Source organism: Carcharodon carcharias, chromosome 2, assembly GCF_017639515.1.
Source record: "Carcharodon carcharias isolate sCarCar2 chromosome 2, sCarCar2.pri, whole genome shotgun sequence".
In the NCBI taxonomy this organism is placed as follows: domain Eukaryota; kingdom Metazoa; phylum Chordata; class Chondrichthyes; order Lamniformes; family Lamnidae; genus Carcharodon; species Carcharodon carcharias.
In genome coordinates, this window is record NC_054468.1 from 10,794,743 (window position 1) to 10,809,338 (window position 14,596).

A 14,596-nucleotide genomic window follows, 5' to 3' on the forward strand; every position below is an offset into this window, starting at 1 on the left:
GTGCATGTGTAAGCATATGTGTGCAATTGTGTGCGTGTGTATGTATGCGTGCGTGTGTATATGTGTGTGTATGTATGTATGCATGTTTGTCTATACGCGCATGCATGCTTGTCTATACACGCATGTGTGTGAGCACAGATAAGGACAGGATCAGGCCCAGCTGTGATGTCACCTTGATTGAATATGCTGCTACTATTCATCGCTGAGGCTAATCTACAAAGGATAACTACTTGGGCAAGGTACCATGGAGTATCTTCTGCCTGTGGGACTATACCATAGCAGTAAGCCAATGCCTTCAAGAAAGAAATAAGGGAGAAAATTGGTGGAAAAAAAATGTTTCACAAGACAGCTTTGTAAAGCAGGATTTGTTTTTCCCATTGTAAGTTGCTGATTTATCCTATGGAGAGAAAAGTGTTGATTGTAGGTAGCAAAATATGACAGCTGACTATCAAATAGAATGGTAGATAACTATAATTAACTGGTTGATTTTTTGTGAAGGTCATGCTATATGCAGCGCTTCTGGAGATCCTCACTACAGTACCTTTGACGCACGTGTTCACCACTTCATGGGAACATGCACATATGTGCTGTCCAAACTATGCAGTGAACCTTCGGTGCTGCCTTACTTTGATGTATCAAGTACCAATGAGCACAGAGGTACCAACACCAAAGTATCCTGGGTGAAGTCTGTACATGTGTTTGTCTACAACAACACGCTTTCAATCATGAAAAATCATAAAGTGCTGGTATGTGAGTTTACACTGTATTATCTTTGTTTATTCATAGATTGATGCAGGGCCTGCCTTAGATCTTGTTCAGGGATGCAGTATAACAATGTCCTAGTACAGTCAGCATTTGCATTTTTTGATGCATCTTGAGGCGGGTGCTGTGGAGCGGAGTGGAATAGACAGGAAAGCAGATATAAAATATAGACAGAAGATGTCTTATTTCAGGATGCTTACCATGACTGATCTTCTCATAGCTGGAATGTAAAACCATGTTTACCCATGAAAAAATAAGTAGTGTTGCATTTGTTTTAGGGACCACATTCATTAATTTAGAGTAAGATACTGCTTGAAGAAACAAGTTGGGAAACCCCATGCAATGATGAATGATTTAGTTGTACAGTTTATTGCATGTTAATTCCAATGTTCCAAACTTAAATGGCAGTATGAAGTGCATGATAGAATAATGATATAAACAGGACATACTGGAAATCCAACAGGTTTGGTCAAATGCCTGCACAATCAGATTGGATGCTGCTGCCAGGAAGACATGAAATCAGTTTTATGTCTGGAGCAACTAATTTTACTAAATAAAATAACTGCTCATAGTTTATGGAGTCGAGGTTGGGTTGCAGAAATATGAAGAAAATAAATAATTTGTATAATAAATACTTAACAAAACCCTGGACAACATTTTATAGAAATGATAATCTACTTACTGACCTGAGTTTTAGATTGTATTGCTTGTGTGACAGTAGCTGATTCATTGGTGCAATTGTATGGATGAGGCATATTGGCTTGTTATTTATGTAATCAGTAAGCATATTTTTCTCTTCTTAGCTGAATGGAAATAGAGCAAACCTGCCTGTGTCAGTTAGAAACCTCCTGGTAGTGCGGATGAGTGGTGCTTATGTTTTATTGGAGACTGACTTTGGCCTGATGGTGAGATTTGATGGCATCCACCATGTTGATGTGTCTGTACCATCTAAGTATGCTGGACTGCTCTGTGGCATGTGTGGTAAGTCCTGTATTCTTAGTGAGCAAATATTTAACACATTACAAGAGTTTACTTATGTTTATTTTTGATTGCTTTCATAGTAGTAGCTTTTAATTCCTGTTCAACTCCTTATATATAATGACAGTTATTCATCATAGGCAGATTTATGGTTTAATATCTAGAAACATAGGAACAAAGAAGCAGAAGTAGGCCATTCAGCCCCTTCAGCCTGTGGAGCCTTTTAACTGGATCATGGCTGATCTTCTACCTCAATGCCATCTTACTGCACTATCCCTGTATCCCTTTGTTATCGTTATTGTCATGGATAGCTAGAAACCTGTCGACCCCTGCTTTTTCTGCTACCTCTCTGGGGTAGAGAATTCCAAAGATTCACCACTCTCTAACTGAAGAAATTCCTCCTCATCTTGGTCCTAAATGGCTTACCATTTATTCTGAAACTGTGTTCCCTGGTTCTAGAACCCCGAACCAGGGGAAACATCCTTCCTGCATCTACACTATTCAGTCCTATAAGAATTTTGTACACTTCAATGAGATCACCTTATTTTTCTAAACTCTAGAGAATACAGGCCCAGTTTCCTCAATCTCTCCTCATAAAACAATCCCACCATCCCAGGGATTGGACTGGTGAACCTTCCTTGCACTCCCTCTATGGCCACTATATCCTTCCTTCGGCAAGGAAATTGATCAGGATAATGATTATCAGTGCTAGGTAATAGCACACTTTGCCTCTTTCCTCAGCACCATTCACACTGAGGACAGGTATACTGCAGGTTGGAGGCAAAGAGGTGGAAAATCCTATCCTCTGTTTCAACAATGTGTTGTAACCCTAGTCTCAAAAGAAAATTCTTGTTATGATCTCAGTTGATGTTACTACTGGACAAGCCAGATCCCAAGGTGGAGCCCGGCTGGATAGATCCTAACTTTTATTTTTTGTTTAGAAACATGGAGCGTGACTATTGAGCACAGTCACAGGAGTCAGCTGATGAACTTTTAACAAAAGAATAAAAAATTTATTAAACAAGATGAACTGTATTGCAATACTTCTTCACCCACAACCATACCTTTACAAATATATATATTTTTATATTCGTTCAGGGGAAGTGGGCTTCACTGGCAGGGCCAGCATTTATTCCCCATCCTTAATTGCCCTTGAGAAGGTGTTGGTGAGGATAACATAAGTTACAAAAGTTATTTTATACTCGCTCTAATGTTAATAGTAAGTATACAGCTCATGTAAACCAGTAGGTAACCTGTGGTCAGGCACAACACGCTCTGAAACAAAGGGAAGAATTTTCCTGTCGGCAAGCAGGGCCTGCTGAACTGTCAAAGGCCTGTTAAGGCCATTGATAGTAATTAAAGTTGTTAAGAATGCTGCCCGTCCAATCTTAAGGTTGGTGGGGCGGGGTGGGGGTGGGGAGGGTGGTGGGGGGGCAGGCGAAGAGCCCTGGCAGCCTTCACATTTTTCATAAAACCTCATCCGCAGCTGGGATGAGGTTTCATGCAAGGTTTATTATTTAAATAAAATTTTTTGAAAAAATTAATGGACATGTCTCAGCTCATGTGACAGTTTCACATGAGGGGACATGTCCTTAAATTTTTTTTCACCTTTATTAAATATTCCAGAACTTAAACTGATCTCCCTGAGGCACCTCTGTGCCTCAGGGAGATTTCTGCGCTCTTTCATGTGCACGTGCGAAAGAGTGCAGGCCCCAACGCAGGGAATCCACCCCCCCCCGCCCGCACAGGGAGTGCACAGCGCTTCCGGGTGTGCGTCACGCTGGGCGGACCTTAATTGGCCCACCCACATAAAATGGCGGTGCGCACCCAATCGGGGGCGCCGATTGGGCCCACGCTCACTCCCGCCCATCCCCGCACAACCCCCCCGACAGGGGAAAAATTCAGCTCTAAGTGACAGATGTCACCCCAAACAGATGCTATGGATCTCTCATTAATCTCCAATTAAGGCCCACCCAGCGCTCAGCACTAACGGTGCAGGTGGAGCGAAGAGGGAGATTCGGGGCCTGCAAGAGCACAGAAATCTCACTGAGGCACAGAGCTGCCTCAGGGAGATTAATTTCATTATGGAAAATTGGAAAAAAGGAAAAACAAAATTACTCAGACATGTCCCCTCATGTGACATTGTCACATGAGCTGGGACATGTTTATGAATTTTCATAACACATTTTATTCAATTAATAAACACTTCATGAAACCTCATCCCGCCCGTGGATGAGGTTCCTTGAAAAATGCGAAGGCTGCCTCGGCTCTTCGCCTGCCCCCCCGCCAACCTTAAGGTTGGACCTGTCAAGTACTTCAATGGCCTTAACAAGCCTTTGACAGTGGGATGAGATTTCATGTAGGTTTTAAAAATTTAATAAAAGTTTAATTAAAAGTGATGGATATGTCCCAACTCATGTGACAGTGTCACATGAGGGGACATGTCAGGGAAATTTCATTTTTCAATTTTTCACATTTTTGAATTTGGCGCTGATCTCCCTGAGGCAGCACTTAGCCTCATGGAGATGAGTGCGTTCTTCCACGTGCATGCTGTATATCCCTCGACATCCAGGGTTCCCTGGATTTGTTGGTCCCACCCTTTGTCTTTACTGGAATATGCTGGCCTTCTACTCTCCCTATTTCCTCCTTGAATGCGCCCCACTGCTCTGATGCAGATTTACCTAAAAGTAGCTGCTCCCAGTCCACTCTGGCCAAATCATATTGATCTTATTAAAATCGGCCTTCCCCCAGTCTAGATTTCTGGCCCATCCTTGTCCTCTTCCAATAACAGCCTTGAATCTAACAGAGTTTTGATCACTATTTGCCAAATGCTCCCCCGCTGATACCTCTACCACTTGCCCGGCTTCATTCCCTAAAATTAACTCCAAGTCTGCCCCCCCTCTCTTGTAGGACCTTCTACGTACTGGCTTAAAAAGCTCTCCTGGATGCATTTTAAGAATTCCGCTCCCTCTAAACCTATCACACTGTGACTAACCCAGTTAATGTTGGGGAAATTAAAATCCCTGACTATTACCACCCTATTATTTTTACACTTCTCTGAATTTTGCCTACATATCTGCTCTTCTATTTCTCTGACTGTTTGGGGGTCTATAGTACACTCCCAACAATGTGATTGCTCCTTTTTTGTTTTTCAGTTCTACCCATACGGCTTCATTTGAGGAGCCTTCTAAGAAGTCATCTCTCCTTACTGCTGTAATTGATTCCTTGATCAATATTGCAATACCCCCTCCTCTTTTACCTTCTTCCCTGTCTCGCCTGAAGACGCTATATCCTGGAATATTGAGCTGCCAATCCTGCCCTTCTCTCGGCCATGTCTCTATGGCAGCAATAACATCATACTTCTATGTGTTAATTTGTGCCCTCAACTCATCTGCCTTATTTGTCAGACTCCTTGCATTAAAATAAATACCATCCAGCCTTGCCACACTCCCTTGTGCCTTGACTGGTCTATAATTTCTATCCTTCCAGACTCACTTGTTCTCTCTTTTAATTTTGGCTGCGCATCTCCCCCTGCTGAACCTCCTCTCAGGATCCCATCCCACTGCCAAGTTAGTTTAAACCCTCCCCAACAGCATTAGCAAACCTCCCCACAAGGATGTTGGTCCCGTTTCAGTTCAGGTGCAACCTGTCTGCCTTCTACAGGTCCCACCGCCCCCAGAAATGGTCCCAAAGTCCCAGAATTCTAAAGCCTCCCTCCTGCACCATCTCTTCAGCCACACATTCATCTGGACTAACCTCCTATTTCTATGCTCACTAGCGCATGGCACCAGAAGTAATCCAGGGATTACAACCTTTGAGGTCCTGTTTTTTAATCTGTTTCCTAGCTCCCTAAATTCTGCTTGCAGGACCTCATGACCTCATCCCTCTTTCTACCTATGTCATTGGTACCAATATGTACCACGATCTCCTGTGTGTTTGCCTTCTCCCTCAGAGTGCCCTGCAGCCATTCAGTGACATCCTTGACCCTGGCACCAGGGATGCAACATACCATCCTGGAGTCCCGTCTATGGCCGCAGAAATGCCTGTCTGTTCCCCTTACTATCAAGCCTCCTACCACTATTGCTTTTCCCCACTTTTTCCTCCCCCACCTTTGCATCTGAGCCACTCACAGTGCCATGAGCGTGGCTGCACTCCCCAGAGGAACCGTCACTCTCACCATTTTCCAACACAGAGTGAGATGCACCCTTGGGATTTCCTGACTACCTGCCTGACACTTTTCTTCTGACTGATGGTCACCCATTCCCTCTCTTTCTGCACTTCCGTAAGCTGTGGGGTGACCACGTCTAAAAACATGCTATCCACGAAACTCACAGCCTTGGAGCTCAAGTAGCTGCAGCTGACGGCACTTCCTGCAAACGTGGTTGGTCAGAGCGCAAGAAGTGTCTAGGACTTCCCACATGTTGCAGATGGTACATAACATGGGACTGAGCTGTCCTGCCATGCATCTAGTTGAAAAAAAAAAGCCCTTACTTTAAGTTAAATGCAGTAAAAAAACATTAACTTATTTATGTATTTTACCTTTCCTTAGCTTAATCCATTTTAAACTGGAGAAAAAAACTGGAGAAAAACACTGACCCGCTACTCACCAATGAGCTCTCTCCTTTCTGCTGATGTCACTTTTTGAAGCTTCCCCGCAATTGCGCTGGTTCTGATCTCTCCGCCGCTCTCTCACGCTGTCTTGTGATGTCACTCATTATTTTCAACAAGAACTGACTGCAGGATATTCTTCCCTGCCCCTTATCTGCCCCCTCAGGAATATAAAAGATACCATGGCACTATTTGAAGGACAGCAAGGGAGCTCTTCACTTCCTACTCAACATTTATCTCTCAACCAACATAGTTAACACAGATTAGTTGGCCATTTATTTTATTGTTTGCGGGATTTTGTTTTATGCTGATTGGCTGCAGCGTTTCTCAGCATCACTATAGTGATGACAATTCCAAACTGTTTCCTGGGATGTCCCAGGAACTTGGAAGGACATTAAAAACCAATTGTAATATCCACTTTCGCTGCTGCTGATAGGGCTTGGGGGAGCCTGTACATTGTCTTTTGGTTGCACCAAACTATGTTCACCAGCCTTCTGTCCTGCTAGCATGTTTCTACTGCTAGAAATGGACTGACATTATTTCATAAGCAGTAGAATATAAAACGGTAGCTTTATGAACCAGCATACCTATTTAAAACTGCTCCCACACTAGCGGTTGTTATATTTCAGCCAGAGCTAGAGGCAACAATGTTGACAGCGGTTTCACTTAAGCTGAATATGACAAGATTGAACAAGTCATAGAAGCGTTATATTGCCATTTTGGAACAAAAGCAATTTTTAGCATGGTATCTGTGCCAAAATTGCAGCATGTAGCATCAAAGAAACAAACAAGTGACAACAAGTGTAGAAATTATGATCCTGTGTCTTTTTGTGTGATTTAGGTAATTACAATGATGACCCTGGTGATGACATTATTATGCCTAATGGTAGCCTTGCAACAGATTCTAATAAACTAGGAGAAAGTTGGCAAGTACCTGATGGAGTAACTGAGTAAGTATACACGACTTAAATGATCTTTTTACAAGTAATAATTAAAATAATTTTAAGAAATCATCCTTGGGAAGTGGGTGTCACTGACAAGACATTTATTGTCCATCCAATTGAGAATGTGCTTGGTGGGTCACAATTAGCATTGGGCCCTTTGGACTAGGTAATGAATAGATATCCAATATTCTGTTCCTTATCAGTATCCTGCCAGAAATGGACCAAGCCCAATTAGGAAGACTCTTGTAAGAGATTAATATGCTGACTATCACATTCTAGACTCAACATACAGCAGTAAATTGCATCTTTATAGCTCCCTTGAAAAGCATCCCATGGTAATTCACAGAGGAATGAGGAAAACCAATGTCAACCCAAAGATCGAGACAGTAGGAGGGGCATCTACTAGTTAGGTCTTCCTCCTACCTTCTCCTGGACCACGACCCCACCACTGAACTTCAAGCCATGGTTTCTAGGACTCTCATTGACCTTATCTCCTCTGGAAATCTTCCCTCCACAACTTTCCACCTCATACACTCCCAGCCCCAAACAACCTTCTCCTACCTCTTGCCCAAAATCCACAAACAGAACTGTCCTGGTAGCCCTATTGCTTCAGTTTGTTCCTACCCCATTGAACCTATTTCTTCCTATCTTGAATTTACTTTTTCTTCCCTTGTCCAGAATCTCCCCATCTACATCCATGACTCTTCAGATGCCCTACAACATTTCAACAATTTCCTGCTCCTAACCATCTTCTCTTCACTATGGAATCCAATCCCTCTACATCTCCATCTCCCACCAAGACAGTCTGAGGTTTTTCCATTATTTCCTTGAACAGAGGCTCAACCATTCCCCATCCACCACGAGCCTCCTCCATCTGGCTGAACTTGTTCTCTAATTTAACAACTTCGCCTTCAACTCCACTCACGTCCTCTAAATAAAAGGTGTTGCTATGGGTACCTACATGGATGCTATCTATGCCTGCCTTTTTGTAGGCTATGTTGAACATTCGTTGTTCCAGTCCCATACTCGCACCCGCTCCGCCAACTCTTTTTCCAGTTCATTGATAACTGTATTGGTATCATGCCCTGCTCAGACCCTGAACTGGAAAACTTAATCAATTTTGCTTTCAATTTCCACCCTTCTCTCACTTTCACATGGTCCATCCCCCACTCTTCCCTTCCCTTCCTCAACTTCTCTGTCTCCATTTCTGGCAATAGACTATCAACTAATATTCATTACAAGCCCACTGACTCACACAGCTACCTCAACTACACTTCCTTCCACCCTGCTTCCTGTAAGGACTTCATTCCATTCTCCCAGTTTCCCCATCTCCATTGCATCTGTTCTAATGATGCAACCTTCCATAACAGTGCTTCTGACATGTCTTCCTTTTATCTCAACTGAGGATTTCCCCCACCTTGGTTGACATGACCCTCAACCGTGTCCAACCCATTTCCCGCACTTATGCTCTCACCCCTTAACCTCACTCCCAAAACTGTGATTGGGTTCCCCTTGTCCTCACCTTCCAACCCACAAGCCTCTGCATCCAAAGGATCATCCTCTGCCATTCTCGCCACTTCCAGCATGATGCCAACACCAAAGATATCTTTCCGCCCAGCTTTCCAAAGGGACCTTTCCTTCCTCAAAAGACTTGTCCACTCCTCAATAACCTGCAAAACCTTGCTCCTTTCCCACAGCACCTTCCCATGCAATCACAGGAGATGTTATCTCCTCACTGCCCAAGGCCCCAAGGGAAGTACAGAGTGAGAAGAGGACTGAGTGCTACATCAGGAATTTGGTATAGGTGGGAATTCAGTGCAGAGGGGGAAAGTGGTGCTGCTTTTTATACCTTTTTTACAGCCTCCAGTAGCTATTATTGTTCTTCTTTTGTCTCCAAGCTAGGCGACTTGCTATTACATTAGCTGTGTAAATTAATAACTAATTGACTAAATAAATAAGGCTAGACAGACATGGCAGGGATGGCAGTGCCATGACTGCAATGTGTGGGACTTTGTGGAATACATTTCGGACAACCATATCTGAGGTAAGTGTCTGCAGCTTTAGCAACTTTGGCTCAGAATTGCTGAGTTGGAGTCTGAGTTGCAGAGATTGCAGAGCTTCAAGGAAGAGTTACTTGAACACTGTTCCAGGAGGCACACCTCTCAGATTAGGTCAAACTTTAGAGTTGGTCAGTGATCAGGGACAGGAGGTTGTGACTGCAAATCAGGCAAATATGGGAACCCAGCATATAGTGATAGAGGAAACTCAGCCCTGACGTTGACTAACAGGTACGAGGTGCTTGCTACCTGTGTGGATGAAGTAAAAGCTGCCAGGTGGATGAGCAAACTCACCATGTGTTCATTAAATTGGTTCCTGTGATGAGGGTTTTTTTTCCTTTCACAGGATGTGAGTGTCACTGGCAAGGCCATCTCAAATTTCCTTTGAGAAGGTGGTGATGAGCCGCCTTCTTGAACCGTTGCAATCCATGTGGTGTAGGTACACTGTTATGACCACAGTTGCTGTTAGTTGCTGCACAAACCAAATCCCAGAGTGAAACTTGGCTTACAGGCCTTAACCTTTTTTTGTATCCTGAAAACAAGAAGAAGATATATCAATTTCAGCAGTAAGAGGCCCAGTGACACTTTTGGGATTTTAATATTTAAAAGCAAAAGTTTTATCAACAAGAATAAAAGAAAACTTAAGCACACATGATTACAGTTACACAGTTAAACTTAGTATTACAGAACATTCCCAAAGAAAACTCTTTACTTGGTCAAACCCACAGGTAAACACCTCTAGACAACATTCCCTTATAGATGTTAACTATAAAGAAGCCCAATAATATTATCTAAAGCAAACTGCTGTGGCTTCAATATCACATGGCATCTTCCCTCATCCACTCTGTAGTGGAATCCACTTCAGAATGAAACTGCTTGTTGCAGCCCAAGACTTTTCTGGCTTGACTGGATGGCTGATTCAAGTGGCATCTTCTCCCAGCCCAGAATTCTAGCTATAGCTCAATGGCTCAAATAGCTCCAGCTATCTACTTAGCACCAGCTCAACAACTCCAGCTATCTCTCTCTTAGCTCTCCACAGTAACCTAAAATACCTTTCTTTCCCTTTCATCTCTGGTTCCATTGTTCTCACACGTCTTTGAAACTCAAATCCTTCCAAATATAAAATCTTTTATGTATCTACCTTGTCTTTGCTTTTGGGTCGATAAAACATAATATCCCCACTGCTAATTACCTATGGAATTCCTGCAAGATGCAAACATGTTTCTTGATACCCCTAACTCCCCTTTGATATTCAAACAAACTCTCAATTTATCTAAAATGCAAATGTTAGAGCAAATCTATTTACTGGTACCTCAAACTTAACACGTCTATCTGTTTCATGTTTCAAACACCCCATACATCCTGACCCCTATCAATCTCTTGCCCAGCTTAATTAAATTACGCACACAGACACCCAGCCTTCTTTACAGAATAACACTATATTCCCCAAAAATATTTCTAAAAATAACATCCATTCTCACAACAACTACAATGCTGTTAGGAAGGGAGTTCCAGGATTTTGATTCAGTGACAGTGAAGGAATGGCAATATAGTTCCAAGTCAGGATAGTGAGCAGCCTGGAGGGGAACTTGTAGGTGGTTGTGTTCCCATGTATCTGCTGCCATTGTCCTTCTTGGTGGTAGAGGTCACGGGTTTGGAAGTTGGAAGTGCTGTCCAAGGAGCCTTGGTGAGTTGCTGCAGTGCATCTTGTAGATGGTACACACTGCTGCCACTGTGCGTCTGTGGTGAAAGGAGTGATGGTTTGTGGAAGGGTTACCAGTCAATCGGGCTGCTTTGTCCTGGATGGTGTTAAGCTTCTTGAGTATTGATGGAGCTGCACTCATCTAGGCAAGTGGAGAGTATTCCATCACATTTCTGACTTGTGCCTTGTAGATGGTGGACAGGCTTTGGAGAGTCAGGAGTGAGTTACTTGTCACAGAATTGTCACGCTCTTGCGGCCAGAGTATTTATATGGCTGGTCTAGCTTAGCTTCTGGTCAATGGTAGCCCCAGGATGTTGATAGTGTGGGATTCAGTGATGGTAGTGCCATTGAATTTCAAGGGGAGATGGTTGGATTCTCTCTTGTTGGAGATAGTTATTGCCTGGCATTTGTGTGGCATGAATGTTACATATCAGCTAAGCCTGCATATTGTCCAGCTGTTTCTGCATTTGGACTGAGGAGTCGTGAATGGTGTTGACCATTGTGCAATCATCAGCAAATATCCATACTTCTGACATGATGATGGAAGGAAGGTCATTGGTGAAGTAGCTGAAGATGGCTAGACCAAGGACACTACCATGAGGAACTCCTGCAGAGATGTCCTGGTGCTGAGATGACTGACCTCCAACGATCACAACCATTGCAGAAGGCCGAAGACAGAGATGTCAGCATGAAGGCAAGGTGCAGTATTAAATTAGTAAGCAACTGGAAGCTTGGGGTAGTACTTGTGGACTGAGTGGAGGTGGTCCTCAAAGTGATCACCTAGTCTGTGTTTGGTCTCCCTAATGTAGAGGTGACTGCATTGTGAGCAACAAATACAGTACACTAAATTGAAAGTACAGATAAAATCACTGTTTCACCTAGAATGCAAGAATTTGGAGCAGGAGTAGACCATACACTCTGCCATTAATATGATCATGGCTGATCTTGGGCTTCAATTACAGTCTCCTGCCTGCACTCCCATATCCCTTCATTCTCTAATAGAGTTGTGGATGCTCCATTGTGTTAAGTATGACTCCAACCAGTGGAGTTTTCCCCTGATTCCCATTGACTCCAGTTTGGCTAGGGCTCCTTGATGCCACACTCGTCACAATGCTGCCTTGATGTCAAGGGCAGTCATTCTCAGCTTACCTCTTTAGTTCAGCTCTTTGGTCTATGTTTGGACCAAAGCTGTCTTGAGGTCAGGAGTGAATGGTCTTGGCGGAACCCAAACTGAGCATCAGTAGGCAAGTTATTGCTGAGTTAAGTGGTGCTTGATAGCACTGTCGATGACCCTTCCATCACTGCTGATGATCCAAAGAAAGCTGTTGGGACAGTAATTGGCCAGGTTGGATTGGTCTTGCTTTTTGCGTACAGGACATACCTGAGCAATTTTAAATACTGCCGGGTAGGTGCCAGTGTTGTAGCTGTACTGGAACAGCTTGGCTAGGGGTGCGGTAAGTTCTGGAGTACAAGTCTTCAGTACTATTGCCAGTAAGTTGTCAGTACCTATAGCCTTTGCACTATTCAGTGCCTTCAGCCTTTTCTTGCCATCATGTAGAGTGAATTGAATTGCCTGAAGACTGGCATCTGTGCTGCTGGGGACCTCAGGAGAAGGCCGAGATGAATCACCCAATCGGCACTTCTGGCTGAAGATTGTTGCAATTGCTTCAACCTTATCTTTTGCTGTGATGTGTTGGGCTCCTGCATCATTGAGGATGGGGATATTTGTGAAGACTCCTCCTCCAGTTGTCCTAAGGTGAGAGGAGCCTATGATTGAGATGAAGAAAAATTTCTTCAGTCAAAGGGTTGTGAATCTTTGGAATTCTTTACCCCAGAGAGTTGTGGATGCTCCATTATTGAATGCATTTAGGGTTGGAATAGACAGATTTTTGGTCTCTTAGGGAATGAAGGGATATGGGAGTGCGGGCTGGAGACTGTAATTGAAGCCCAAGATCAGCCATGATCATATTAATCAGAGCGTATGGTCTACTGCTGCTCCCATTTCTTGTGTTCTAGGTGAAACAGTGATGTATTTGTACTTTCAATTTAGTGTACTGTATTTGCTGCTCACAATTAAGTCACTTCTACATTAGGGAGACCAAACATAGATTGGGTGATCACTTTGAGGACCACATCTGCTCAGTCCACAAGTACTACCTTGAGCTTCCAGTTGCTTGCTAATTTAGTACTGCACCTTGCCTTCGTGCTGACACCTCTATCTTCAGCCTTCTATAGTGTTCCAACGAAGCTCATCATAAGCTCGAGGAACAGCACCTCATCAATTGATTTGGCATTTTACAGCTTCCTGGGCTCTTTGGACAGAATTTTCCCCCTGACGAGCGGGATGTTGAAGAGTGGGTGCACAGAGGTGCGCCTCCCATCGGCGTCCCAGAATGGGGCGCGCTGCCATTTTACATGGGCGGGCCAGTTAAGGCCTGCCCAGCGTGATGTCCGCACAGAAGCGCTGTGCGCCCCTTGTGCGGGCAGGGGGGGGGGGGATTCCCTGAGCCGAGAGTGAGCTCTTTCCCGCATGCGCATGAAAGAGCTCACTCATCTCCCTGAGGCGAGGTGCTGCCTCAGGGAAATTGGCTGTACATTGAAAAATATTAAAAATAGAAAAAAAAAAGTCCCTGACATGTCCCTTCATGTGACACTGTCACATGAGTTGGGACATGTTGATAACTTTTAAAAACACTTTAATTAAAATTTTTAAAACCTACATGAAACCTCAGCCCGCCCATGGATGAGGTTTGATGCTTTTTCAAATGCCCGCCAGGACTCCTGGCCTGTCCACCAACCTTAAGGTTGGACGGGCAGGTCCATTAATTACTTTAATTACTCTGCCAATGGCCTCAATTGGCCATTGACAGGTTGGTGGGCGCACAGCTGATTTTGCTGAGCCCCCACCTTTCTGAAAATTTAAATGGGGCGCGGTGACGTCGGGAGTTCCGCCTGACATCACTGCGCATCATTTTATGCGAGCGGACCCCGCCCCCTGCTTGCCAATGGGAAAATCCTGGCCTTTGAGTTCAACAATCTCAGACCATAAACACTGTCTTCCATTTTTGTTTCAGTTTTTTTTTATATATGCCAAACTTAATCTTTCTTTCATATTTTTGCTTTTGGACACAGCCATTGATTATTCTGCTATTCACACCCACTCTGGACAAATGTTTTGTTTCTTTACAACTGTTACCACTGCCTTTGCATTTTGCACCATGAAATCTTTTGCCATTTAATTTCTCCTGCCCTCCATCCTATCATAGACCTTCCCTTTTGTTCCTCGTTCCCACCTCCCCCCTTTCACTTGCTCAAAGCCTATTACATTTCTAACTCCCTTCAATTCTGAAGAAAGGTCCTTGACCTGAAATGTTAGCTCTGTTTCTCCCTCCACAGATGCTGCCAGACTTGAGTATTTCTAGAATTTCCTGTTTTTATTCTAGAATTCCAGCATCTGCAGTATTTTGCTCAGTTTAAACCAAATCAAAGAGAAGGGTTTTAAGGGGGATCTTAACGGAGAAGTGGGTGATAGGGGCATCTAAGGA

General features: G+C 43.7%; 1 protein-coding gene across 1 annotated transcript in view; it reads left to right on the top strand.

Moving 5' to 3' along the window:
* The first annotated feature begins 244 nt into the window (after positions 1 to 244).
* LOC121273751 (zonadhesin-like) overlaps positions 245 to 14,596 on the top strand; it is a 112,343-nt gene continuing 97,991 nt past the window's right edge. Inside the window, exons 1-4 of the mRNA XM_041180915.1 lie at positions 245 to 281; positions 499 to 746; positions 1,566 to 1,743; positions 7,190 to 7,298. Coding sequence (XP_041036849.1) covers positions 245 to 281; positions 499 to 746; positions 1,566 to 1,743; positions 7,190 to 7,298 — 572 coding nt within the window. The remainder of the gene's footprint in view (positions 282 to 498; positions 747 to 1,565; positions 1,744 to 7,189; positions 7,299 to 14,596) is intronic.